The sequence below is a fragment of the Myotis daubentonii genome, chromosome 11 (genome assembly GCF_963259705.1).
Source record: "Myotis daubentonii chromosome 11, mMyoDau2.1, whole genome shotgun sequence".
In the NCBI taxonomy this organism is placed as follows: Eukaryota; Metazoa; Chordata; class Mammalia; order Chiroptera; family Vespertilionidae; genus Myotis; species Myotis daubentonii.
The window spans coordinates 77,126,479-77,154,286 of NC_081850.1; the positions used below are offsets into that span (position 1 = coordinate 77,126,479).

Below are 27,808 nucleotides of genomic sequence, written 5' to 3' on the forward strand. Positions count from 1 at the left end.
CACTTTTCACAAAAATGTATTTCTGTGACACCCCGAAGTACAGACATTTACCCAGGACCCAGGTGGTAAAGCAATGCAATGTGAGCTCTGCCCAGGGGGCTGGCTCAGGCCACCTGGGCATGGAAGGGAGGGCGAGCTGGGAACGCAGGGCAGCTGCCCCGCCCCAGTGCTGGGAGGGAAAGACTCCAGGAGGAAAAGGCCAGGTGCCTCTCCGAAGGGCTGCTCCTCGCAGAAGTGCTAGGAGAATCCAGCAACAGGCCCGGGCCAGGAGGAGGGAAGAAAAGCCACGCCCCAGGACTGCCTGCAGTCAGCCCTGCTCCAGGCCCCTGGTTCTGGAGGGGCCTCCTCACCCCACCCCACGAGAGAAGCAGTTCGGAGTTACGTTGGGGGAGCACAAGATATTCGGATACATTTGGGGCTCACACTTCTCTGGAACTCAGCCCAGAGTTTGCCGCAGGGCAGCACAGGAGGGTCTCCACTGTGGGCTGTGCCGCGTGCTGGTCCGGAGGCATCTGCCTGCTGCTGCGGGGGGGGGGGGGGGGGGGCCTGCCTGAGAGGAGAGGGTCCTGTGCGCAGTGGGCAGGCAGGGCGAATGAGGCAGGCTCAGTTCTGCTGGTGGGGTGCCTGGGCACCTTGGGTGCTGTGGGCAGATGAAGGGCCAGAGAGTAACGAGCCCCTGGTCCCAGGAGGTGCTGGCTCCCAGGCCGGGGGCAGGTTCTGGATTTGTTTGGCAGAGTGGGCAGTGGACCAGCCCTGGACTGGGGCCTTCAACTGCCTGGGACCTGGTGGGAGACAAGCAGCCTCCGTAGCAGCTTGGCCTCAGGCAGGCCTGGCCAGAGAGCAGCAGGGCCACTGGGAGCCCCGCTCCTGGAGGGGCCTCTAAGGCCGGGGCTGCCTGGGCGTAGGCCGAGGCACAGCTCACTTCTTTGCCCCAGATGGCCCACAGCTGGGAGCACCAAGGCATTCAGGAGACTCAGTGGGGTTGGTTTTAATCCCTAAACTCCATCAGCGGCCCGCAGGAACCCAGACGCGGTTCTCAGGCCCTGCTGGGTGGGCTAGGTGCTGGAGTGTTAAAAGCCTGCTGCCTCCCCGAAGAGGAAGCCAGGCCAGGGTCTGAGATAACTGGGGAACCGGACACGCGCAACGTTAGAGGCATTTAGTTGGGGGGAGGTGGAGTGTGGCAGCGATGAAGGCTGAGTTAGGGCTTGAGAATGGCCAAGGAAGCTGCAAGGACTCAGGGAGTGTTTCTTTTGTTTTTGTACAGAAATCATACACAAAACTTCACACTTCCTAACAAAAAAAAATAATATATATATATAATATATATATCTCACTAATGTTAAGGAAAAGCGTCAGTTGTGCAAAAGTCCTCGTGTCCCTTCATCCAGTGGGAGGCTCCCGGGGGGTCTGCCGGCGGGGCTGTTGAGTCTGCCGGCCGGCCTGTGTCCAGAGCAGTGGCGGCCGTGGGACAAGGCCTCTATCTGGACGTGTCCATGTTCTCCTCCTTAAAGTTACCGCAGTGCTCGATCACCTTTCTGGAGACAACGGGAGAGCATTGGAAGGCGGGCTGGGGTCGGCTGGGCCATGTCCCTCCCCGCTGATCAGGCCGCTGAATTTGTTAGCAAATGTTAACAATGATGTTGACTGAGATGGTGTGTGGCTGGCAGAGCGGCCGGCCTGTGCAGAGCACCCAGGAGACGGTACCTGTGGCCATCAGTACCCTGTCTTCCCTGCCTTCCTCCCTGTGTCCTGCCCCCTCTCGGCCTCAGGGGCTCCCCTGAATCAGCTCAAGCCTGACCTCCAAACCCCCCAATCCTTTCTTCAGCCTGTCTTTCTTCACTCTTCCCTGCACTCAGGCCTTTTCTTCCCCGAAGTCTACTATTGGCCCCCAGACTGCACACAGACTCCCAGGCCGACATCCTGCAGCACCGGGAACAGCCATTCGTGCTCAGACCTCGAGTCCTTCACCCACTCCGTTCTGGCCCCTGGGATCTGCTGCCCCACCACTCTCAGGTGTCACCCTGGACCCCGATGGCCTTCCCATGGGTGGGTGGGTGGCGGTGCTGTTCACTGCAGCCTCTAAGTGCTAAGGGGCGTCCTGAAGCGTTTTAGGAAGTAAGGGATGCCTGGTGTGGGCAGGAGCCGGGACGAGGCGGAGTGACTGCTCCTAAGCGCCCTTCCGTGCCAGTCACAGCTGCTGTCACACAGGCCAGCTCAGGCACACACTCGGGTCTTACGGAGAGGTCCAGTGACCGGGCCAGTCTTCCCCAGTGCTCCCAAACCTCCTGGGACCCCGTTGACAGCGAATGTCCCCAGGCCCACCTCCCACACCCACTGGGGGAGAACATCCAGGTTGGGGCCTGTACACCGCAAACAGTCTTTCCAGATGATTCTTTAGGGAGATTAAATGTGAGAACCATCATTTTGCTCTTCTTAAACTCAGATAAATCTGTCAATGTTTAAGCTGTGCCTTTTGCCAAAAAGAACTGCAGAAACAGCCAACACTCCCAGCCCAGTCATGTCTTGGGAGACTCAGAGCTCCAGGCCCCTCTCCACGACCCTCTATTCCCTCTATTCTGCACCGTGTCAGGAACTGGGGTAAACTTAAGCCGCTCCCTCCTAGAATGGATCCTAGAGAAAGCAAGGATCACTGTGAGGTCAGCCCAGTGATGCCTTAGACTCCAGTGAAAACCCCACCGCGCGCAGGGCCTGACGCTCTGAGGGACCTCGCCCTCAGACACGTTCGCTCAGCCCTGCCTCATCTCTAGCGTGTACGTCCCCACACTGCGTCCTCCCTTCCGCTGGAATGTTTTTAGCCAGAAATAATGGAAGATTCTGATTTGACTTGTGGATGGCCACACTGTGGCTGAAACGACACTCAGGGAGGCCCCAGCTGGACATCAATATGCTGTCCACCTCCACACTCACCTCATGTCCTGACCGCCCACTGTGTCCCTCAGCCCCCAAATCAGGCTCCAGCAGAAACACTGCCTGTCTCTTACCGGGCCATCTCCTTGGTTTCCTGCCGCGCCGTGGCCATCTTTATCATGTCCTTCAGAAGGGGCATCCCACCTTCTTTGATCAGCAGGGGGCAGTACTTATCCGCTGTGGGTAGGTAGGGGCAGACAGCAGGGGATCAGGGTGGGTCTTTGCTCAGCTCGTGGCCCAGAAAACCCTCCCTTGCTGTGAGGCCTGCCCTCTCAGAGGGCCCTGCTCTAATCTGGGAAGAGCCATGTCTGCCCAGCCCGAGTCGACGCGGTGGGGGGGGGGGGGGGGGCGGGGGAGCAAGGGGTGAATCCTTGGAAAAGCTCCTCCCAACTCTGGTACGTAGCAGCATTCCCCCCTCCCCCCATTCTCTCTATGGAAATATCACCTGAACTGGGGGCTTCTGTTCTCTGGGAAGTTTTGTGAAAATATAGATTCCTAAGCTTTGCCCTGGGTATTCTGATTCAACAGATCCAGGAACCGTTATTTGTGTGTTTATAACAAAATACCACCAGGTGACGCTGGTGGGCAGCCAGGGTGGAACACCGTGCCTTTCCAGTGGGGGGTTCATGGTTCCCTCCAACCAGGAGCATTCAGTGCCTGGTGTCCATGGAGAACATGGCCTTCCAATGGGCCTGCAGCAGCTCTGTGTGGCAGGAACTATCTTTACTGTCCCCATTTTACAAATGAAAGAACCGGGTTCAGAGAGATGAAGTAATTCACCCCCAGTCACTCCAGAGCTTGTCCGAGGGAGTCCCAGTCCAGGGCTCTTTCCTCTGCTACGCGGCCTCTTTGAGGTAAGGTGCTACTTTTTAGTTAGACTAACCTCAGAGAATAATAAAAGAGGCTACTGTTTATTGAACAGCCGGTATGTTCTAAGTGCTTTAACATGCCTTTTTTCACAGCAATCCTATGAGGTAAGTGCTATTATTATTATCCCATCTTAAAGATGAGACAGTTAAAGCATAGAGAGGTCGAGAAACCTGCTTAAAGTAACACAGCAAGTGGTAGAGCCAGTTTTCAAACCCGGGTTGTCTGCCCCCCGAGCCCGAATGCATACCTGCTCTGCAGGTTAACAGGACTGAGCAGTGTGCAGGCCCCGGGCTCAGCACTTTCTGCTGGTTCTCTTTCAGGTCAGTCTTATGCGGTAGGTGACATCATTCTCCCCATTTCACAGAGGAGGTTGAAGAACCCACATCAGGTCACACAGCAGTGAGGGAGGGAACTAGGGGTCACGCCTGGTCTGCCATCTAAGTCTTAGCGCGGCACCCTCTTTCTCACGTCCCCCGAAGTCGCCGAGCCGAGGACAGCTCAGGCTCTCCTAGGGGAGGAGGCTGGGGCTCTCTGAGGAAGCGAGTTAGAGCTGATCTAAGGTTCTCCCCTGTTCTCTCGATTCTTTGGTTGGGCGGGTCTCCCTCTGCCTTCCCGAGGGCGTGGAGATTTCTGCCTGTTCATTCACATGGAAGCAGGAGACGTTAGGAGAGCTGTCTGGGAACTTTGGGTGGCCGTCTCGCCTGCCAGGCCTGTTCTGGTGATGGGGCCAGGCCAGCCACTATGCTGTGCACCCCACAAATGCTGGAGAGCAAGGGCTGTGCTCCGAGGCACAGACACTGATTTTAGCTCTCAGGAGCGCACGGCTGGGTTATGCGCTTCTGGAGGGCAAGGCTGGGTTATAAGTTTCTGGAGGGCAAGGCTGGGTGATACGCTTCTGGAGGGCAAGGCTGGGTTATACGCTTCCGGAGGGCAAGGCTGGGTTATACACTTCCAGAGGGCAAGGCTGCCCTCAGTCGGGGTGTCCCTGGCTCTGGCCAAGGCCAGTGGGTACTCACGGTAGACAGACACAAGGTTGTACAGGGCCCAGGTGGCCCAGTGCTGGCTGACGGGGGAAATGCCCTGGGGAAGGAGGCGAAGAATTGGCTCAAACGACCTGTGGGAAGAGAAATCAAGGTCACTCTGGTGCCGAGGCTGGGGGAGTGCATCCTGACATTTCTCCTCCCTGCGGGGTCCTGTAGACAAACTGTGAGCAGGCCAGCAGGGCGCAGGGGATGCGGGCATCTGGCCTTCAACCCACTGCAGGCTCCGCAAGGCCGCTCCCTTGTGCGGTGCGAGAGGTCAAGGGCCCGGACACATGAGGGAGGTAAGAGGGACACTGACGAGGTGGTGCAGGATGGGGGCCTCAGCAAGGAGTGGCCCAGCCTACGGGGGGCTGGAGTGGGGCTGTGCCCTGGGAGGCTGAAGGTGTGACCGCACTGCTGACCATGACCTTCCCCGGGCCATCAGCGCTCATGTCCAAAAGCCCCCAAAACGTATTTGCAAACCCCCTGGGGCAGTGAGCCACTTCATCTCTCCTGGGGACCATCTCTCCTGGGGCGTCACCAAAGCCACAGCGTGAGCCCCTTCCTCCCAATATGGGTTTCAACTTCAGTGCCCATCAGATGGGCCACCCGCCCACAGTGACCCAGTCATCCCACCAATAGAAAGAAAAAGGAAAGAAAGAGACCCAGTCATAGCACGACGAGGGAGACCCCGACCTGTGGCTGGAAACGGAGCCACAGAGCCTTGACGCCAGCTGCGCTGAAAGGAATGCAATCTGCACGGAACAGGGGCGGGAAGGGAGACACGGACCCAGAGAAGCAGAGCCGGGACACGTGCCCTCTGCTCTCTGCCTCAGTAAGACCCGACAGAGGACTAGAAGACAGGCCAGGGGCTCCGACCAGACCGTGCAGGGAAAGAGGGTCCTGTCCCAGCACCGCCCCCCACCCCCCCGCACCCCACTCCGCACCTGTAATTGATATTTCTCCGGGAGTTGATGTCCCAGCTCTGGATGGCCGCCCACATGCGCTCCTCCACCTCCTCCCGCTGGGGTTCGCAGATGCCCCAGGCCTCGGGCCCATCAAACATGATGTGGGACAGGACGCCGCAGGCATTGTAGGAAACCTCAATCCCATCGGCCTTGCTCTCCAGCAGATTGCTGCCAAGAAGGGAGAGAAATGGAGTCCAATTCCCCCCAAGTCCCTCTGCAGATACCAGCTGCTGGAGCCCAGCTTACAAACCACCTGCCAGAGGAACTACTGATTTTTTTGTCACTTACTGTCCATACCCAGAGGACTTGTAAAAGGGATCTGAGGGCGCTAATGTAAGATTAGCCACTAGAGGACCATTTCTGGAGAGCTCAAAGAATAAGAAACCATACTATAGAGCAGTGATGGCGAACCTATGACATGCGTGTCAGAGGTGACACGTGAACTCATTTTTTTGGTTGACTTTTGTTAAATGGCATTTAAATATATAAAATAAATATCAAAAATATGTCTTTGTTTTACTATGGTTGCAAAGATCAAAAAATTTCTATATGTGACAGGGCACCAGAGTTAAGTTAGGGTATTTCAAAATGCTGACACGCCCAGCTCAAAAGGTTCGCCATCACTGCTATAGAGGGAAGGTAATATTTATAACAGAAACCTAGGCTAAGAGCAATTGCTGCTACTAAGCACAGACTAGAACTCTGAGCATCCTGGCAGCCAAGGCAAAAAGGCAAAGGAGAGAAGCACCAACCTGAAGACACTGATGAACTGGGAAGTCATTAGCTGGGGCCGCAGCTCCCTCACCTCTGCCACATTTCCCAGGAGTCCCAGCATGTTCCGATGTAGTTCCTGCTTCTCGGGGAATTCCTGGCAAATGAGAGCCATCGGGCCACATCAATTAGTACTTAATCAGTCTGGCGTGCTTAACTTAGACGCTTTATGAGCGTCTGTCTGGCCATTCCGATAGACAAAGAGGGGGTGCAATATGCTGCCCTCCTGCCTTCTAGTGCTCCCAGGGCAGTGCTGGGTACACACAACGAGGGATTAAAATGGCGGGGGCTCCTTGCCACAAAAATCAAAGGCTGAGTGGAGACGGGACCTAACATTGTGAATGGGACAAACATGGTTCTGTTCGTCAAAGCTCAAAATACCAGTTTCGTTCTGGTCAGTGGCTCAATGGTTAGAGCGTTGCCCTGCGCACCGAAGGGTCTCTGATTCGATTCCCAGTCAAGGGCACGTACCTGGGTTGCAGTTTACTCCCCACCCCTTGGGGCACGTGCAGGAGGCAACCAGTCGATGTGTCTCTCTCACATGGATGTTTTTCTCTCCCCCACTTCCTTCCACTCTCTCTGAAAAACAATGGACAAAAATATCCTCATGTGAGGATAACAAAAAATAAAAATTAAGCCGAAACCGGTTTGGCTCAGTGGATAGAGCGTCGGCCTGTGGACTGAAAGGTCCCAGGTTCGATTCCGGTCAAGGGCATGTACCTGGGTTGCGGGCACATCCCCGGTGGGAGATGTGCAGGAGGCAGCTGATCGATGTTTCTCTCTCATCGATGTTTCTAACTCTCTATCTCTCTCCCTGCCTCTATGTAAAAAATCAATAAAATATATTTAAAAAATAAATAAATAAAATAAAAATTAAAAAAATACTAGTTGAATGGAATCCCCTTAGAAAGTAGGGTAAGAAAACAAAGGATGTGTTTCAGGATGAAGAGACCATTCTACTGGACAGAACTCTGTCCAGCTGATGTGCCGATGGGCCCCGGCCAGAAGGGGCGGCAGGAGGAGGCGCTGTGGAGGGCGGGCGGTTTCCCGTGGAGGGAGGGCAGTAACGGGGCCCAGCCAGGCCGCTGGGGCAGGGAAGGCCTCTGGAGCTTCTGTTTGCAGCAAACCCTGGGCTGGTGGGCCTGTGAATGGCCCCTGCTGGCCTCCGGTGGGAACCCCCGGGGGCGGGGACACCACCTTCAGGCAGTCCAGGAAGAGCTTCATGCCGCTGCAGTTCAGGAACATCTCGCAGTTGTCGGGCGTCTCGTCCGTGATGTTCCAGAGCGCGCTCCAGGAGAACTCCATGACCTGGTCACACTGCGGGCGGGCGGGTGGGAGAGGGGGCTCAGCACAGCTCGCCGGGACGGGCGGCTCCTGGCACCCAGGGAGGGCTCCCCTGACAAAACATGGGCACCCCCGGGGCAGACCAGTCCCATGAGGGGCTCCAGGAAGACTCCACTTACTATCTTGTCTAGCAGCTTCTTCTGAATGAGCTTCAGCATGGTCTGTGGGCAGAGAAGAGAACTTGCAGGGGCCAGGCCTTAGGCGCTCCCATGACCCTCGGCCACCCCCAGGAGTGACAGCACTTCTATTCCTGGCCAATACACCCTGACAAGACCAAACCTGCCCGTCTGCTGGGAGGCGGTGGGAAGAAGTGCCACCCACAGACTTGGTACTTGGCATCAGGAGGCCTGGGTGCTCGTCCTGGCTCAACCCTGACTCCCCGAGTGGCTTTGGGCACGGCCCTCCCCCTCTGGGAATTCAGCCTCCCCGGTGAGAATGTGAGAGAGTGGATGTTCCTTCCCCATCCTTCCCTCCCTTCCTTCAGCAAGGAGCTATTCTCTCCCTACTGGGCACCGGGCCTTAAGCTAGAAAGTGCTGGGACATAACGGTGGGAGGAGCGAGCATGGCGGTTTCCCCACCGAGCTCACTTGCAGCTGGGAAGACACATCAAGGCACCCGGTCTGAGGAGGCAGGAGTGACTTGCACAGTGTGGCCAATGGGCGAAGAGAGGGGCTAAGGGGGGATGACAGGATGTTCTAGGGGGAGGACATCTATGGGGGTTGTAAGCAACATGCACTGATAGGAAACTCCTCCTTTGGTCTAGCCTGATTCATGCGGCAGTGGGGCTACAGATGAGGGAGGGGGTGGGGACGCCCGCCTGCACGCACCACCACGAAGCCCATCTTGCCCACGGCCTCCTTGTGGTCATTGTCCACCTGGCAGACCAGGGCGTTGCACAGGTGCACAGCGATGCGCTGGATCGACTCGTCCTGCCGGGTGGGGTTGAGGATGCTGAGCAGGAGCTCGTTGACCCGGCGGTACTGGAACTCCAGCTCCTCGGGGATGCTGAAGTTGCAGAGGGTCAGGCAGCAGTTCCGCTGGACCTGGGCCGGGCACAGACAAGGGGCGCAGAGTCAGCGGCAGACTCTCGAGGTGAGCCGGGGGGCTCTCTAGAGGCGAGGCATCATCCAGAGCTGTGGTGGTCCAGGAAGGCTTTCTGGAGGCGGAGACTACAAGGCTTCCCTAAACACGTTTTTAAAAATTGTGAAATACAATATTCATAAAGAAGCGTGTATAAAATAACAAATGTAGTTTTACAAATCATTATAAAGCAGACAAGCATTTCAACAACAATGTAGCCACCACCTGGGTCAAGAAATAGAACCCTGCCAGCACCCAGAAGCCCCCATGTCCCTTTCTGATCATAAGTTCCTCTCCCCACTACAGATGCCCACAACCCCTGCTTTTTTATGTGAAAGACTAGAGGCCTGATGCACAAAATTCCAGCCGCGGCTTCATCCGGAAGGTCGTTCAGCTGTCCGGTCTCATTAGCATAGTACACTTTTATTAGTATAGATTTTCTAGCATCTTGCTTCTTTAAGTTCAACCGCAGGTTTGCAAGATCAAGCATGTTGTTTTAAGTAGCTGAAATGCATTCCTTTTTCTTTGCAGTATAGTATTCCAATGTACTCATCCACTCCACTGCTGGTGGACTTCAGTGTTTTGACTACCTCAAACATATCTTGTACATGCATCCGGGTGTCCATGCACATGGGCCCCACGAGGGCACACACGTGTGGGGTGACGCTTCTGGGTCACCAGGTGCGGGTGTCTTTACCGGGTGACACCAGACTGTTTTCCAAGTGGCTGTACCAGTTTACACTCCGACCAGCAGTTAGGAGAGCGCTGGAGGCTCCACACCCTCAACTTCTCTGCGTTGTCTGCAGGCTTTATTTATAGTGTTCTCAGCACATTTTCTTTGTGATTTAATTTCCTTAATTTTTTCTCAGTAGATACTGGAAGTTCACCATACTTTATTAATTATGAAAATGAAAAGATATCACCCGTGGTTAACTCTTGGTCTCCCCCACACAATATACATATATATATTTTAATTTGAGAAAAAAATTATTTTAAGTTATAAAAGCAATACTTACTGAAAAAAGTTCAAATAATACTATCTGAGCAGTTAGTCCCCCACTTCATTTCCCAGAGTTATCACTGTTAAAAGTGGGGTGCACAGGCCTTCCTCTTTCTGCCATGTGGGAGCCTGGGGGCCTGTGGGGAACAGGAGTTGTAAAGCGACACCGTGTCTGGCAGGCTGTGGTCCAAGGCCATTCTTGCTGGCTATATGCAGGGTCTCTGGACCAAGACGGAGCACACAGTTCTTAAAATTGAAGGTGTTTAGCCCAGCCGGTGGCTCAGTGGTTGAGCATCAACCTATGAACCAGGTCACAGTTTGATTCCCAGTCAGGACACATGCCCAGGTTGCAGGCTTGATCCCAGTGTGGGGTGTGCAGGGGGCAGCTGATCAATGATTCTCTGTCATCACTGATGTTTCTATCTCTCTCTCTCCCTTCCTCTCTGAAATCAATAAAAATATATTAAGGAAAAAAGTTTGGTGTACATTCTAGATTTTTTTCTACTATATAAATATAAATATATATTTGGGGGAGAGGAAAGGCAAGAAAAGACATTATAGCCCTAACTGGTTTGGCTCAGTGGATAGAGCGTCAGCCTGCGGACTGAAGGATCCCAGGTTCGATTCTGGTCAAGGGCATGTACCTTGGTTGCAGGCACATCCCCAGTAGGAGGTGTGCAGGAGGCAGCTGATTGATGTTTCTCTCTCATCGATGTTTCTAACTCTCTATCTCTTTCCCTTCCTCTCTGTAAAAAAATCAATAAAATATTAAAAAAAGAAAAGAGAAAAAAAGAATGATTAAAAAAAAAGAAAAGACATTATACATATTGGTCCCAAACTTCTCCTCACTTATCAATATGCAGGGGGCACCTTCCATGTTAGGATGTGCAGATTTATCATAATATCCCACTGGGGGGCGTGGGTCGTGCGTTAACTTTTCCAGACCCCTAATACTAAAACATTTTAGTCTCCACTGACCTTTACTTAATCAAAAAGTGTGGATATAGGCTCTGGCTGGTAACTCAGTTGGTCAGAGCATCATCCTGATACACCAAGGTTGTGGGTTTGATCCCTGGTCAGGGCACATACAAGAAGCAGCCAATGAATGTATAAATAGGTGGAAAAACAAATTGATGTTTCTCTCTCAAAAAAAAAAAAAAAAGGTGGATGTATGCACATCCTTCCCTCTAAGATTTCCAACTGTGGGACACGTAGGCCCACAGAGAAGTGCACGTTTAGTTTGGGCAGGTCCTGACAGCTGCCTTCTAAAGAGCTGCTCCATCATAGCTCACCGTGGGAAGTGCGAGAGTGCTCGTCCCCTCACTGCTGCCAATGTCTGGTTTCATCAACGTTGAGATGAAATGTGGTATCTTGTTATTTTAATTTCCATTTCTTTGATAGAGTTTATTCATTCATTTGAGAGTCTTCAAGTAGCAATATTTTTCATTAAAAAAAGATGCCCCTTTTACTTGATTATAAAATTGGTCTCCATGTGGAAACAACAGCTGCCCTGGAGTTGGAGGCTGTGGGAAAGCGGGCCTTCCCAACCCTGCAGGGGCCGCATCCCACCACAGCCTTTCAGGAGGGCAATTCGAGAGCCCAATGCTTTCAGAACGCACATCCCCACGGCCCCACAATTCCACTTCTGGACACGCAGCACACGGGGAGGCAGCTAAGCAGTCAGCAGAGCCTCACTGAAGTAGCAATAACACAGCAACCTCAATGTTCCGCCCTCAGGGGCGCCCCCTCTGGTCCCTCGGGGGGTGGGGCTGGCCACTGCCTCTGAGTGGTCAGGCAGCACCATGGCAGCCTCTCCTTGGCTGAGGACGCTGACACTAGGCCGACAACGATTGTGAAAACGCAGAAAACGCACCGTTAGATCCAGCTGTCTGGGGAGGAGAGCTGGGGTTGTGAACAACTTTGACTTTCTAGTTACTACACTTTCTTTTTACTTGAATTTGTTTTCTAAGCATTCAGTGTCTTGCTTTTATAATCAGAAAACAAACATTATTTTAAAAATTTTGTTGGTATGGGAGAGTCACATCCACGAGACTGCTGAAACAGAAACACGGCGTTACACAGCATCATGCGGAGCGAGCGCCTTTACTAGATAAAGACCCACAGACTGAAACCCAGAGTGGCGGCGGCAGTGCGAACGGGGCTAGCTCTGGGCGGTGGGTTTTTCTATCTATAATTACAACTTTTCTACAATAAAAATCTTTATTACTTTTATAAGAAAAGCAGTTACTGAAAAAACAGCCCCCAGCAGAATGTGACTGGACAGAGGGCGGAGGAGTCAGTATGAGCAGGGCCCTGGGGGGAGGGTGGCAGTGGCGTGGGGCGGGTTAGTGGGCCTTGGACGCCAGGTCCCAGAGTCTGGGGGTGATGCTGTAGGGAAGGGGTGTGGGGACAAGGGCAGTGCAGAGCCAGGCGAGAAGGGGTGGGAGCAGGCATGGCATCGGAGGGATCTACGCAGGCTGGGAGGCTGGGCCACGGGGGGAGCAGGGCAGGGGCTGGGGAGAGCATGCAGTACCGCGGCAGGGGGCTCACCGTCACCTCCTGGTAGGATTCCATGCCATTGAGCACCACCTGGATGACCTGGCGGCGCAGCTTGACGCTCTGCTCGGAGCGGTACTCGGAGTTGGTCAGGTAGAAGAGGGCGGCGCTGCCCGTCACTTGAATATTCTTGTCGTACTTGTGGCACTTGAGGGCTGTGATGACCAGCTGTATGGAAGACAGGGTATGGGGCCCAGGTTGGCAAGTCCTGTGGACGTTGTGCAGGGCTCTTCGAGGGGCTGGCACAGGTCCAAGGCTGGGGAGCAGAAGGCAGGGCCGGGCCATGGTCCTGGGACAAGGCCAGTGCTGGGGCAGGTGAGGCACTGCAGGGTGGGCTGGGGGGAGGACTGCCGGTGTCCTGGGGATGAGGTGACGCAGAGGGGGGACAGGGGCCCTGGCACACGGCTCGGCCGAGGCCAGGATCCTCCAGGTGGGGACCCTGCTTCTGGGGCGGGGCTGACCTTCAGAGCCCGCAGGAGCTGGTTGCAACGCTCGATGCGCGCGATGTCAAAGAGCAAGTTGATGGCCCGGGAGGTGACCTCGGGCCGGTGCTCCGTGTAGGCCTCGATGGCGTTCAGCACCTGCTCCTCGTTCTTGTCGCCACTCACCTGGGGAGGACGCACGCTCAGGCCGCTGGGAAAAGGTCTCGGCCGCCTCTAGCCCAGGGCAGACATGGGGGGCCCCCCAGCCCACCCCTCCCTCCTTCCAGGGCTCCCTGCTCCTCCCTCCCCCACCCCGCACCTTGTAGGCCGGAATGTGCGTGAGGCGGCACAGGGAGGTCTCGAAGAGCCCCAGGAACTGCAGCGGCCTCTTCAGAGCCCGGAAAGGCATGATGCTGCTCTTGGAGGGCTCGGTGCTGGGGAAGAGGTGCTGGGGTCAGTGGCCCGAGGCCTGGGGCTGCCCCAGGTTCAGCGGGAAGGTGGGCTGCTCCCTGGCAGGCTTGGGGATTTATTAGGGACCCTCTCCTAGACTCTCCAGCTCAGCTTTTTTCTTTTTCTTTTTTTTAATATATTTTATTGAGTTTTTACAGAAAGGAAAGGAGAGAGATAGTCAGAAACATCGATGAGAGAGAAACATCGATCAGCTGCCTCCTGCACATCTCCTACTGGGGATGTGCCCGCAACCCAGGTATGTACCTTGACCGGAATCGAACCTGGGACCTTTCAGTCCGCAGGCCGACGCTCTATCCACTGAGCCAAACCGGTTTCGGCTCAGCTTTTTTCTTTTTAAGGGCAGGGGACATAGACCCTACCTCCTGATGGCAGGGTAGCAAGGTCACACTGCAGAAGGGCATGTGGGATGGGAGGTGTGGCTGTAGTCACCTTTGGAAAAATACTATCTGCCATTCTAGTGAGGACGTGTCACCTTTAGGTTCCACCAACAATCACGAAGGGACCGGCCCAACAAGCAAAGCCGCTGAAGCGTGGTTGGGGACAGATAGGGCCTGTGGCCAATGACCGCTGGGAGGGTTTGAATCCGATCTCTCGACCCACCAACCCAGGAACCAGCCTGTCTGCTGCAGCACCTACCACATGGCCGGTACCGCCAGCCTCGCCTGAACACCGCTGGACAGTCTGAGCCAGGGGTCCTCAAACTATGGCCCGCGGGCCACATGCAAATACAAATATTGTATTTGTTCCTGTTTTGTTTTTTTACTTCAAAATAAGATCTGTGCACTGTGCATAGGAATCTGTTCATAGTTTTTTTTTTTAACTATAGTCCGGCCCTCCAACTGTCTGAGGGACAGTGAACTGGCCCCGTTTAAAAAGTTTGAGGACCCCTGAGCAGACAATTTCCCAGTCACTCCTGGCGCTTGCCCCTTCTAGCCTTCGCACGTGCCCTTCCCTCTGCTAGGACACCCTACCTCTCAACTCAGAATGAACTTTCAAAACAGCTTGGATGCCATTCCTCCTCGTCCCTCTCGCCTGGTCCTCAGGGTAGCCCGGCCTGCCCTTACCAGTCCTGATAATGGCTTGTCACACAGACTGGAGAGGGCAGGGCCTCATTCGCTCCTTTATCTCCAGCACCCAGAACAGCACTGGCAGAGGGCGTTTGGGAAATGCTTGTGGAGTGGTACCGCGGCCACCGTGGCGGTGGGCCCACCTGGTCTGCCCGGCCTCCTCGTCCATCTTGGAGATGCTGCAGTTCTCCAGGATCATGTGCCCAGAGATGTCCAGGGACATGAGGTTCCCCAGCTTCTGCACAAAGAGGCTCAGCACCTTGCGAGTCAGCTTGAACTTGTAGTAGCTGGAGAGGCGGTCTCGGGAGATGTCCAAGTGTCTAGAGATTGGGGGGAGGGGCAGAGATCAGGAGCTGGACACAGGCTGGGACTGTCTCGTAGACCCTGCTGCTTCAGTCCACGGCAGGGCAGGGCCCCACCCTACCACACTGCTGCAGGGCATTCTGGGAAAAATCCTACTGGGACCCGGGGGCCCTAAACAACCCTGATCCAGCTGCCACCTGGGGTTAAAGGAAGGGGACGTCTCTTCCATGCCCACCTTCTGCCTGGCCAGGGCTCATGACCCTTCTGGGACTGACAACACGAACCTCCCGCACCGCACCCCCACCCCAGCGAGCTGTGGGCGGGCTGCTCACCGCAGCTTATGCAGCTGGACGATGACACGAATGTGGTCGTCCGACAGGTCCATGTTGTAGAGCACGAGGGACACCAGGCTATCCTTCCACTGGGTCAGGAAGGCCGCGTCGCTGGTCTGAATGCCTGAGAGGTCCAAGGCAGCCAGCGCACTGAGGGGCCGCAGCAGGGACTCCACGGGGACCCCATCAATCATGCGGCCCAAGTTGAGGCAGCGAAGGCGGCTAAAGCCCTCGAAGGTGAAGTCCTTAACCAGCACCTGGCAGGTGGGGTTGACGAGGCACTCGTCCTCACAGCCCCCGGGGTTCTCCTCCTCGTAGAAAATGTTGGCGCAGCCGAAGAGGCTCAAGGACACCAGGGTGTGGCTAAAGCTCCGCAGCGTCTGCAGGCTCTTGGCCGACAGCTTCTCGCAGTTGGTCAGGTTCAGCTCCACCAGGTCCTGGGAGGAGGGACAGCTCCGTCGTCACCCTGCCCAGCCCCTGCCCTAGGCTGGCCCTGGGCTAAGGGGGCCGTGGAGGGGTCTGTCCAGCGGGGAAGAGCGCTGGACGGGCCTTGGGCTGCTTGTCCTGGAGGTGATCGGCCCTGCCCGACTCGCTGTTCGACTGTCTCGGGCCGCCTCCCATGCCCATCTCGTGCCCGGCCAGGCAGGTCTTACCTGCTTGCGAATGGCTTCCAGGTCCTGGTCTTGCACCAGGTCCTCGCGGAGGTGGATGCGGGTGAGGCGGGTGCTACGAGGATCTGAGAAGAGGCTGAAGAAGCTCTCGTGTGGCTCAAAGTTGCAGGCAGCGTTGACCAGTTCCACGTACCTGGGAGGGAGAAGCCTGGCTCAGGGGAGTGGCATCGTCCCCTGCAAGGCCCAGCGTAAGCCCTCTCCTCCGAGGCCTTCTCTGATCACCCCAGCAGTAACCTCTGTCTCCTCCTTCTCCTCCTCCTCTTCTTCATAGTATCTGGTTGGGTCCTGACTACCCTGCAGGTGAGATACCCTGATCTATGCCCCCGCCCCAGGAGTCCAAAGGTAGACTTCCTGGTGATGAAGGGGCCTCTTGTCAATAGAAAATCCTAAGCTCTTCCCCCAAAACCATAGACACTTCAAGAGCAAACATACTGCCCACACACCTCTTCTCTAAGCCAGCTTCTGGCTCCCTGACCAGCCCCTCCCAGGACCCTTTCCCACAGGAATTAAGTCTAGGGGCATGGAGTTCCCAGGTGGGTACAGGCAAGCCCTCAGTAAACCCTGAGAGATACCAGCTTATGCAAGAATCCTGGTCTTGGTGGGAAAGGCTTTGTAGTCAAACACTGTGGAAGCTAAATCCTGCTTGGCTAGTCACTACCTGGACAACTTCACTCAAGTAACTGAACTTCTCCAGGCTTTGGTTTCTTCCTCCGTGAAATGGCCATAACTCTGGTCTACAAAGTGCTCCACCCAGAGCTGCCTGGCCCACATTAAGTGCCCAGAACATTACTACAAGTTGGGTTCTGTCCTCAGCTCACACGCAGGTTCCCACTTTATATGCAACTGTCTGGTCTAGCAGGTTCCCTTCTGGGCATCTCGACATCCCAGAGGTCAGTGAACACATGCCACGATTCTAGGAGCCTCTACCAGCGGGGAGTCCTCTGGAGGGGCCACGTCAAGGCTTTCTGAACGATTCGATCCCTGGTCATGGATCCATTTGGGCACTGGTGTGTAAACCTGAATGTTCACACAGTCACGTGTTCACAGGCTCCGGTGTGCACACACACACAGGACAGCAAATAACTTCATTTATGTGCCGGCTTCTGTACCCCCTCATAGGTGTAATGCACACCTACAATTTCACACTCAGACATTCCCTGTGCTGCAGAAGCCCATGTGTACACCGACCCATTCCTTCACGTGCACACTCCTTCATATACACACACACACACACACACACAACTTTACAGTCAGAGGTACACCAGTATTCTATACCCATGGACACCCTTGTGCATGCACACACACCCTCACACACACACATCCATGGTCACACTACCACATGGTGCACACACACTGGCCCTAATCTCTCCACACATGCTCATCTAAAGACTTGTGCCCCTGCCCCAGCTCCAGGCCTGCTCACTCGTTGACAAGCCGGTCACAGATCTCGCTGGGCAGGAAGATGTCTGGATGCAGCCTCGGAGACCCCTTATCCAGTAGGTAGCCCAAGGTGCCGTCCAGGTTGCGCAGGCAGAAGTCGGTGCAGAGGGCCGTCAGGGACTCGGGAGTGTCCGACGCCATGCTGGGGGCAGGAAGGTGGGCCACTCCAGGACAGGGGCCTCCAGGGACAACAGTCACTCCTCAACACTCACAGGGGCATTGGCAGAGCCACAGCCTAGAGAACGGGAAAGAAGCTACGTGAGCCCGAGGCCAGGACCCCCAGCTGTCCTAGGTCCACTCCTGAGTAGGGAAACTGAGGCTCCAGATGCCACACTCACATTGGCCCCAGGATTCCCGACCTCCTCTTTGCCCCTCTCTGCTGATTTGTATGATTTGGCCTGCAAAGAACAGGGGGCCTTGTCCAAGTGTTTCTTTTTTTAAAAATATATTTTATTGATTTTTTTTTTCTTTTTTTTACAGAGAGGAAGGGAGAGGGATAGAGAGTTAGAAACATCGATAAAAGAGACACATCGATCAGTTGTCTCCTGCACACCCCCTACTGGGTATGTGCCTGCAACCAAGGTACATGCCCTCGACCGGAATCGAACCTGGGACCTTTCAGTCCCTGGGCCGACGCTCTATCCACTGAGCCAAACCGGTCAGGGCTCCAAGTGTTTCTCTGCCTTCACAAATGTCTGTGGACAGACCTGTGTGTTGGGAACCCAGTGTTTGGGTGTGGATAACAGGGGCTTTCTTTTGGTTAATCCACCAGAGGATATTTTTCCATTGCTTTTCAGAGAGAGTGGGAAGGAGGGAGGGAGGGGGAGAGAGAGAGAAAAACATCAGTTCTTAGCTCCACCCATTTATGCATTCATTGGCTGATTCTTCTAAGTGCCCTGACCAGGGATTGAACCAGCAAGGTTGGCACATGGGGATGATGCTCCAACCAACTGAGCTACCTGGCCCGGGCCCTGCAGTGTAGTCTAACCTGTATCTAGCTGTCACTGTCCGAACACTTAGTACGTGCCACGGCTTTATGGACATGCTATCACTGAACCTCAATCTACATGATGAAGAATCAGGCTCCTCCTAACTGAAATGAAAATATGCGTCCACATCCAAAGCTGTACGTTAAAATCCATAGTGGTATTATTCGTGATAGCCCCAGATGGAAACAACACAATGTCTGTCCACTAAGGAGTGGACAAACAAAAATGGTCTAGCCATACAATGGACTATAATTCAGCCGTGAAAGGAATGAAGTACAGACACGTACAACATTATACTAAGGAAAGAAACCACACAAAAGGCACCAGGCACACATATATACGATTCTGTGATTCCATTTCTATAAAACGTCTAGCCAGAACAGGGAAACCTACAGAGGCGGGGGTAGGTTAGTGGTTGCCTAGGGCTGGGAGGTTGGGGGAGATGTGGAGGGACTGTGGGTGGGTTTGTGGTTTTCTTTTTCGGGGTGATGAAAATGTTTCTAAAATTGATTGTGGCGAGAACTGCACAATTCTGTGAATATTCTAAAAACCACTGACTTATCTACTTGAAATAGGTGAACTGTACGATACAGAAATATGGCTCCATAAATGAGTTATGTAAAAAATGAAGTCTCCCACTACCTTCATGACACTGAGGCAGGTAAAGGTTTCCTAAACAGGACTCAGAAGGGGAAAATGGTTAGCCGATCTGCACCGAAGAAGCTTCTGTTCGTACAGCCACAAACGTTAATGTGAGACGGACCTCAGACCTACATGTAAGGTTTCTAGAAGAAAACACACGAGCGTACCTTCATGGCTTGGGAGTAGCTCAGCTGGTTAGAGCGTTGTCCTGATACACCAAGGTTGCAGGTTTGATCTCCGGTCAGAGCACGTAAAGAAGCAACCAATGAACGCATAAATAAGCGGAACAACAAAATCAAGGTTCCTCTCTCTCAAATCCATCAATGCATCTTTTTTCTTAAAAAAGGGAGAGAGTTCTAGCTGGTCTGGCTCAGTGGATAGAGTGTCGGCCTATGGACCAAAGGGTTCCGGGTTTGATTCCAGTCAAGGGCACATGCCCAGGCTGTGGGTTCGGTCCCCACTGGGGGGAATGCAGGAGGCAGCTGATCAATGATTCTCTCTCCTCATTGATGTTTCTATCTCTCTCTCCCTCTCCCTTCCTCTCTGAAATCAATAAAAACATTAAAAAAAAAAAAAAAGGAAGAGAAAGGGCAAGCAGGAGTAGAAGATATTTCCAATAATATATACACAATTTGTAGAAAAGGGGGATAAAACCCCCACTTCACAGGGATGCTGGAGTAAATGAGACACCGGGAAATGCTTAGTTTCAGGTTTGACACGACTAAGTGTATAACAAAAGGTGGTTAAGCCCTGGCCGGTTTGGCTCAGTGGATAGAGCATTGGCCTGCGAACCGAAAGGTCCGGGGTTCGATTCCAGTCAAGGGCACATGCCCAGGATGTGGGCTCGATCCCCAGTGGGGAACTTGCAGGAGGCAGCCAATCCATGATTCTCTCTCATCATGGATCTTTCTCTCTCTCTCTTCCTTCCTCTCTGAAATCAAGCAATAAATATATATATATATATATATATATATATATATATATATATATATATAGTGGTTATGATGTAATCTTACAGATGAGGGAACTCAAGCTCAGAGAGAGGCTACTCGGTCCAAACTGGGGTTTGAGCCTGGTCTCTTGGACTCCGTTACATCATCTCTTGAAGGATTTTGGACTTTAAGGCCCAGCATTGCCCCAGCTCCTTGGAGTGTTGGCGTCCATATCCGACTCAGCGGGCTGCTCAGGAAATCCAGTGGGCAGCCACGGAGCACCGGGCCCTTTGGAATGGCCAGTTCTGAGTTCTGGTACCACCGCTTCCTGGTGGGTTTGCTGTAAGAGCCCAGTTTCCAGTCTTAGCCTTGCTGCTTAAGAACAGGGGAACTTGGGCAAGTGTCTTCACCTCTCTGTGCCTCAGTTTCTATTCCAAAGTAGGGAGCGCTTTGTGAAGATAACACGGAATGACATAGAAATGGCTGAGCATAGTTCCCGGCACATAGTAATTACTCAATAAAAAGCCAGTATTATTATCAGCATCATAATCATCACCACCTTCTCCTATCTCACCCGCCCTGGTCCCCAAGTAGAGCAGTCCATTCCTGTCCAGCTTCAGGTCTGCGCTGCCTACACCTGAGTCTCCTGCCAGAGGCCCTGTGCCAGCTGTCCCACTGGCTATGGGACACCCTTGAGGGAAGGCACAACAAGCAGGCTGCCTGGGCCCTGGGCATGGCCTTCCTTTGCCTTTAGATCTGCAAGAGCCCAGCAGCCTCTCTTGCCTGCCACTGGAGCCAGAGGGCACACTGCTGGCTGGGAGACAGTCCCAGCTGGAGACCGATGAGTCCCATCTCTTTAAGAGTCACTCAAGGCCTCCAGAGTTAGAACCAGCTTTCTGGTCAACCCTGTGCCCACAGACCCCCACTTAACTGGCCTGGCCTCCTCCATTGCACTGGCGATAGGCCATAAGGGTCACCTTCAGACCTTTGCTCAGTTGGTTTGCTTTCAACGGGGACCATCCAAATTCAACTAACTATTCCACTTTCTACCAAATACTGCTCCCACCCCCAAATACACATCCACGTCCCTCCTGCAGGAAGTGGCACAGACCACTCCGGTCCACCACCTTTGACCTCTCCTCCTTGCTTAGCTGATGCCTAAGCACCCTCAGGTCTTAGTGTCGACACCATCTCCTCTAGGAAGCCTCCCCTGACTGCCAAGTGTGGCTGCTGTGGCCCCGAAGGCCATCCCATAATAGTCCACGCTTTGCACGGATGCTGGGCTAACTACCTGGCTTCCTTGCCAGGCGGCCAGCTCCACAAGGCGGGAACCAGGCCGTCTTGCCTGGCATTCATTCCCGGGCTTAGCCCAGGTCCTTTGCTTGCTCACTCAGTAACTCTCTAGTGAGCACCGTGCATCCGATGGCGAACGAAAGCAGACAAGGGCTTTCTGCTGGTGAGGCACAGTGGCTCCGAAGGGGGACAGCCAGCCACCCAGGAGGCACCCAGACCCGCCCCCCGTAACTGGGACCAGGTTCTGAAGGGGAGGGAGGCACCTGGGGCTCTCTGTGTCGATGCCAGGGACCTGCCTTGGAGGCGGCATTGCAGTGCAACCCAATGAGTCAGTGAACTCTGGTGGCGGGCAGAGCAGGGAAAGGCGCTCCAGAAAGAAAGCCAAGCTGTGCACAGGCTGAAGGGACGGACGGTGTGGGGCGCGGGCACCACAGCCCAACTCCACGACCATGTGCTGGGCAGAAGGGCTGAACACCACGGGCCTGACAAACAGGAGGGTGTCGGCAGATGCCTGCGGGAGGGACGAGGGCTCGCAGGCTGTGCCACACGTGGGAGCCGCGGGCAAGGCCTGCTCTCGTATCCTCCCTGCCTACCTGCCCAGGACAGTGCTAGGCACCCAGTGGCCACCGAGGAACCTCGTGACTGTAACAGAGCTGCCTTTTCTGCAGGCCACACCCAGGCACCCAGGGGCTGCTCGGCCCTGGCTCTGCTCCTCGGGAGGAAGGGGCACCACCTGTCAGCCGCCAAAGCCACCAGAAGGCAAACCAGGCAAAGGGCACCATTTGCTAACTGCCTTGGGCAGCGCCGACCGTGCTGCTTGGGGCTGGCTGAGCCGGAGGGGGAAGGAACCGTCCTCAAGTTGGCACCGAGGCTGAGAGCCGGGGGGCTGGAGTGCCCGGCCAATTGTGGGCATCCAGCTGCAGGCCTGGCACCCGTAGAGGCAGCCACCTCCCCTGCCCAGCTCCTCAGTCCTCAGCACCGCCATCAGGGTTCCGGCACCTGGGGCAGAGGGAACTCTGACGGCGACAGAGCAGCACCTGGCGAGAGCTCTGCCATTCCTGCTCCTGCAGGTTCTCTCAAACTGGATCCTTCAGGAGCTGTGACATCCTACGGGGGAGGGAGGGGGCACGGCAGGGAGAGAAGGAGAGAACGCAGCAGCCGCCACCCCCACATTGGGGACTTTCAGACGTGGCGCTGCGCGTATTCCACACGGCCTCCTATTTAACAACAAAACAGCATTCCCTAGGACACTGGATTGTGGCTAATTCATCATCTGTGTAACCAGTTGTCGAACGACCCCTCTCCTGGCCCCACGCTCCTGGATCCACAGGGTCGGGCCTGTGCCTGGCACCAACAGAATAAAGGTTTGCTTTGCCAGTTACCATTTTCTGATGAAGACACCGAGGCTGGCCTGAAGTGACTGGCAAGAATGGGACGCAACCCTAAGCCAAGCCAGTGCTTCTCACCAAACCATTCAGTCTCCCATCCACCAACCGGAGGGAAGAGAAAGTGAGGTCCAGAGGCGGGAGCGTGGGACCCCGCCAGCGCTGACACCCAGCCGACAGGGTCTGGGGGGCAGGAAGCTCTGAGCCTGGGAGCAGCGCCCACCTGTGAAATATTCACCCAGGAGCCGGGGGGGGGACCCCAAACAATACCCTATTTAGAGGCTGGATGCTTTCCAGGAGGGAAGGGATCACAGGGAAGATTGGGGGGTAGCAGGCTGCTTGCTGTGAGGGGAGTCAGGGCGAGTGCCAGGGGGCTCTGGGGAGCAGGGGTGCAGGTGAGGGTCAGAGGGCTGACCTGCGGAGTCAAAGTCTGTAGGGGGGGTCATGTCAGGGAGATATGGAAATGGAGTGGAGGAGCAAAGTCATCACCGCTCGCCGGTGCTACCCGGGGGCAGAGGGGCCTCTAAGGAGACACCCTCACACCCATACTGACCACCGTATTCCAAGAACTCTGCCATTCACCACCACACGAGGCAGCTGCGGCTCAGTGGTGAAGTCATTTGCCATGGCCTGAGACGTACAGACCAATATGTATACACACACTCATTAGCTCCAGGCCCAGTGGTCTGAGCTTCCCATGCATCTTCTCACTGCAGCCACACATAACTGGAGGGATGAATATATTATAATTTTGTTTTCCAAATGAAAAAACTATGGTTCAAAGAAGTACAATGACTTGCCTAAGGTCCCTCAGTAAGTGCCTGGCTCTCTCTACCATTATGCTATGGGCACGAACGGGTTCTGCCACCCTCAGCTCTCCCGTCTGTGGCGTGAGCCTTCACTGCCTCCTTACAACTCTGGGCGTCCTTGGCATTGAGTACAGATGGTCGGACATCGCTGAGAGCCATCCTGTGGACATCTATTGTTTGTCTGCCAAGGACTAGAAGCTTCCTGAGGCAGGGACCCTGTGTGATCCTTGAGATCTCCATGACAACAGTGAGGGTGTGGTTGGTTGTGGGGGAGGAGACATAGTTCCACAAGGTGCCCAGGCAATATTTACACCCTCAATATTCATCAGGGTCCTTACCTGCTTGGTGTGTTGCAAATGTACCTACCTCATGCAGTCGGTGAGGACATGGCATGAAATGATGGGAAGAAGGTGGCAAATGCCGGGCTGGTGTGGCTCAGTGGTTGAGCGTCAACCCATGAACCAAGAGGTCACTGGTTCAATTCCCGGTCAAGGCACATGCCCAGGTTGCGAACGTGATCCCCGGGAGGGGGGGGGTACAGGAGGCACCCAATTGATGTTTCTCTCTCATCACTGATGTTTCTCTCTCTCCCTCCCCCTTCTTCTCTATTTAAAAGCAATAAAAACATTTTTTAAAAAGGTTTTTTAAAGTAGGTAGTAACCAATCATTATGGAGCAATTTCCAAAGAATGATGTTTGGAGAGACCCTTCTGCTCATTTTTGAAGCTGGAAAATCTGCTCATTTCTGAAGCTTCATGATCCAAAAATAGATGACCGAGGGGGAGACTCTGAACTTGCATTTCAGGAATCGAGAACAGCTCAGTTACTGAAGCTGCAGAATCTTGGTGATGCTAACAAGAATAGCCCTTTACCTTTGTTGAGGGCTTTAAAGTGCAACACATTCTTTCAGAACCTCGTTTCATTTCACCTCCCGGCAGCCTTCAGAATTAGAGTCCAGACAGGAAAACTGAAGTCCAGACAGGATGTAACTGCCCAAGCTCACACAGCAGGCCCGACGCACAGCAGGCGCTTGAACCCTGACCTAGGTCACCAGTCCAACGACCCAGCTCCAACATGCTGGCTTTCAGCATCTGCGTGCTCGGACTTTTCATTTTCAAGTCCTCTCCCCCAAACGCCCGCTCCGCCTATCAGACTCAGGTCTAGACTTGGGCGGTGGGAAGGAGATCAACCTGCAAAAATCTCAGCCTCTGCTGGGCATTTCTGGGATGGACAATCTCCATCATCAGATCAGCCACACACACTCTGACCATACATCTAAGGCCAACGTATACCGCCCTCACCAACCTGTCTTCATATTTATTTCAACACCGTATTTTGCCTGTTTTATGTAGCGGAATGGGGTCTTGCTAAGCTCTTTTTAAAAAGCCCCCATCACCTCCCACTGTCATCAAAAAGCCAGGACCAAGCCCTGGCTGTCTTGGCTCAGTGGATGGCGCATCAGCCTGTGGACTGAAGAGTCCCAAGTTTGATTCCAGTCAAGGGCACATGCCCGGGTTGTGGGCTCGATCCCGTGTGGGGTGTGCAGGAGGCAGTCGATCAATGATTCTCTCTTATCACTGATGTTTCTATCTCTCTCTCCCTCTCCCTTCCTCTCTGAAATCAATTATATCTATATATATATCTATATATCTATATATATCTATATATATCTATATATATCTATATATATCTATATCTATCTATCTATCTATCTATCTATCTATCTATCTATCTATAGGCATATGCATGCCTGGACCAAGCTACCATCTTCCCTGTACAGATGAGGAAACTTCAGTGAAAAAGATCCCTTGCCCAAGCTCTCACAACCAGGAAGCAATGGCATGACCTGATTTAATCACAGGGCTCTATGGCTGCCCTTTTTGTATTTATTCCATCAATGATCATTAGAGAGATGGAAAAGAGATACTTACAACTCAAGGCCAGAGCACACTGGCCATCTGTCATCTAAAACAAACCTGTATTTTCTCCAAGCACCAGACATTTCAAGTTAGCACAGTTCTGAAATGGTGCCCCATTAGACACCCCATGACCTTGCATCACACAGGCAGTCCCTGATATCCTCCCGGACACTATGGTCCCCACTATTCTCTGACTTCATCGGCCACCCCTCCCCTCCTTCATTCTACTCCAGCCCTATTGTCCTCAGGCTGTTTCTTAAAAGCATCAGGTAGGACCTTTGGACTTGCTATTGGATGCTCTACCTCCAGAGAGCTGTAGGGCTCCCTTCAGGTCTCTGCTCAGATATCAGCTAATGAGACACGTTCTCTGACCACCTTCTATAAAAAGGTGCCTGTGCTCTCTGGCTTTTCCCATGGCTTGCTTCTTTGGTTTTCTCCATGGCCACCCTACATATTATGTTTATTCTTTGCTGAATAAAGCAATGAACCACAACAGAGAGGCCCCTCTCTCCTAGCTACCACCTCCTACTCTAAAGGAAGCCTGTCTTCAGTGCTCATTCTAACTAGTGTGAGCCCTGAAGAGAAAAATCAGAGGGGGTGGTTTTCCCCAAGGAAGCATGAGGCATCCCTCTCCCCTGGAAAACCAAACGTGCGGGCAGGCGCAGGCAAAGACCGGGATCCTGGACACCGTGGGCCAAAGAGCAGCCAAGTCACATTCCACCCACAGAGCTCCAGTGGCCAGCAGTTTCAGTTTCAACTCACCTACCCGGCTCCTTGCTCCTCAGGTTTGCAACCCCACCCCGTCGCTTTCCCACCCAGTTGGGCTGTTGGGTTTCCCTGCACCTTGTCATCCCTTTTAGGAGCTGAGCCAGAATCCAAACCGCCCCTGAGCTCTGAAGCAGGGCTTTGGGGGAACTTAAGCTCATCCAACAGGTAGGAGGGGCAGTCCTACATGATCCCCCATTTTGTAGGGGCATTCAACAGGGAGTCATTTTCTCTCTGGAGGAGGGGAGCTCAGTTTTAAAGGCACGTTTCTCCGACCTGGCAGCAGGGGTAGAGGAGGGAGCCCTCCCACCATTGGCCGAGATGGACCTGTGCAAGTGGTTGCAGCTGCGATGCTGAAGCGACGCCGAGGCGCCGGAGGCAGGAGGGGAAGGGGTGGGACGCAGAAACATCCCTTGGCTCTGGGATCGAAAGGGATGCTTCCTCGCCCGGCCGCCGAGGAGCGGAGATGCGGCCCGGGCCGGCGGGGGATGTCGTCAGGCTAAGGGACGGGGTCTGAGGGAGACGGGGGTCGACGAGGCGGAACTTGGGTTCCCGGGGGCGGGAGTCCCCGGCGGGAGGGGGTCGCGCCCGGGGGACCCCGTGGCCGTTACCTTGCCCTTAGGGCTGCAGGCCGCCGGGTGCTGGCTCCGGGGCCCGGCCCCTCCCCCGATCCGGCTCCTCCGGCTGGGAGCCTGCAGCCGCCGCCGCCTCCGCTGTCAACAAACCCCTGGCGCGTCACTTCCGGGGCCGCCCCTTAGCAACAGCGGACCGGTGTCCGCGAAGCGTTCCGCGGAGAACGCGGGCGGCGGCGGCGGAAGGTTCCGGGGGCTCCCCTCGGGATCCCGGACCCGTGTGCCGGGGCCGGAGGGAACCGTTGGGCGTCCCCACCCCGGTGGTGAGCACGTGCGTCGGTGGCCGTCCGGGGGTGTGCGCTCGTGTGATCGGGGTTCGGTCCCGCTCTGTCCTGCGGCTCAGCCAGCGGAGCCCCGGCAATGGCTCAGGGCGAGACTGGCTCCTCCTTCCCCGTCTGCGCGACGTCCCTGGGAGCGCCAGCCCCTACCTACGCGCAGCGCCCCATGGAGCATCTCTGGGTGCACAGGGAGCACACCCAGTCCAAACGCCGTCATCAGCTCCCTCCCAAGCGCCCTGCTACCCCCCCCCCCCCCCCAGCTGGGTAATGGGCCGCCAGGGCACTCACGCAGGAAGTCGGGAGTTTTCCTCAGCGCCTGGGCCAGTCGCCAAGTCCAAGGATCTCCAACCCAGTCCCTTCTCTCCTCACCCAGTAGTGCCGGACTTCGTCCACCATCATTTCTTCTCTGGGTTCCTGCAGCAGCCTCCTCCTGGAACTCCCTGCCCCTTCCGCTCGGCCTCTCCCCAGTCCCAGAATGACTTTTCCAAAACGTAAACCTCCCTGATCAGGGAGCTCCCTTGCTTACAGCCCTTTTCCTAGACGACAAGGGCATCTGTCCCCTATCTCTCTCCAGCTCTTGTTCCCTCCTCTTATTTGCCCCCTCCCGTTCTTCAATCCAGAGAGTTTAAAGCATTATTATTTTATTTTTTATATATATTTTATTGATTTTTTTACAGAGAGGAAGGGAGAGGGATAGAGAGTTAGAAACATCGATGAGAGAGAAACATCGATCAGCTGCCTCCTGCACACTCCCCACTGGGTATGTGCCCGCAACCAAGGTACATGCCCTTGACCAGAATCGAACCTGGGACCCTTCAGTCCGCAGGCCGACGCTCTATCCACTGAGCCAAACTGGTCAGGGCTATATTTTTTTTATTGATTTCAGAGAGAGAGAGAGAAACATCAATGATGAGAGAAAA

General features: G+C 54.5%; 1 protein-coding gene across 3 annotated transcripts; it reads right to left on the bottom strand.

Moving 5' to 3' along the window:
- ZER1 (zyg-11 related cell cycle regulator) lies at positions 1–27,382 on the bottom strand. 3 transcript variants are annotated; one of them, XM_059658237.1, is made up of 16 exons: positions 27,258–27,382; positions 17,229–17,480; positions 15,788–15,938; positions 15,135–15,571; positions 14,643–14,819; positions 13,281–13,395; positions 13,001–13,147; positions 12,534–12,707; positions 8,731–8,946; positions 8,023–8,064; positions 7,757–7,876; positions 6,541–6,656; positions 5,768–5,956; positions 4,815–4,912; positions 3,003–3,105; positions 1–1,535 (listed from the first exon to the last, which is right to left on the bottom strand). In XM_059658237.1, the coding sequence occupies exons 2-16, from the start codon at positions 17,384–17,386 to the stop codon at positions 1,478–1,480; spliced, it is 2,301 nt and encodes a 766-aa protein (XP_059514220.1). In that variant the 5' UTR covers positions 17,387–17,480; positions 27,258–27,382; the 3' UTR covers positions 1–1,477. The 3 variants fall into 3 exon arrangements, with proteins under 3 accessions (XP_059514220.1, XP_059514222.1, XP_059514219.1); XM_059658239.1 differs by lacking the exon at positions 27,258–27,382 and adding an exon at positions 26,590–26,962 and having other exon boundaries at positions 12,540–12,707; XM_059658236.1 differs by lacking the exon at positions 27,258–27,382 and adding an exon at positions 26,590–26,957.
- Positions 27,383–27,808: the final 426 nt, after the last annotated feature.

Coding starts and splice junctions, on each gene's coding strand:
- ZER1 (XM_059658237.1), bottom strand. CDS start 17,386: ATGGCGTCGGACACTCCCGAGTCCCTGACGGCCCTCTGCACCGACTTC. Junction 8,065..8,730: donor GCAAGATGGGCTTCGTGGTG/GTGCGTGCAGGC, acceptor CTCTGCCCACAG/ACCATGCTGAAGCTCATTCA. Junction 3,106..4,814: donor CAACCTTGTGTCTGTCTACC/GTGAGTACCCAC, acceptor ACCTACCCACAG/CGGATAAGTACTGCCCCCTG.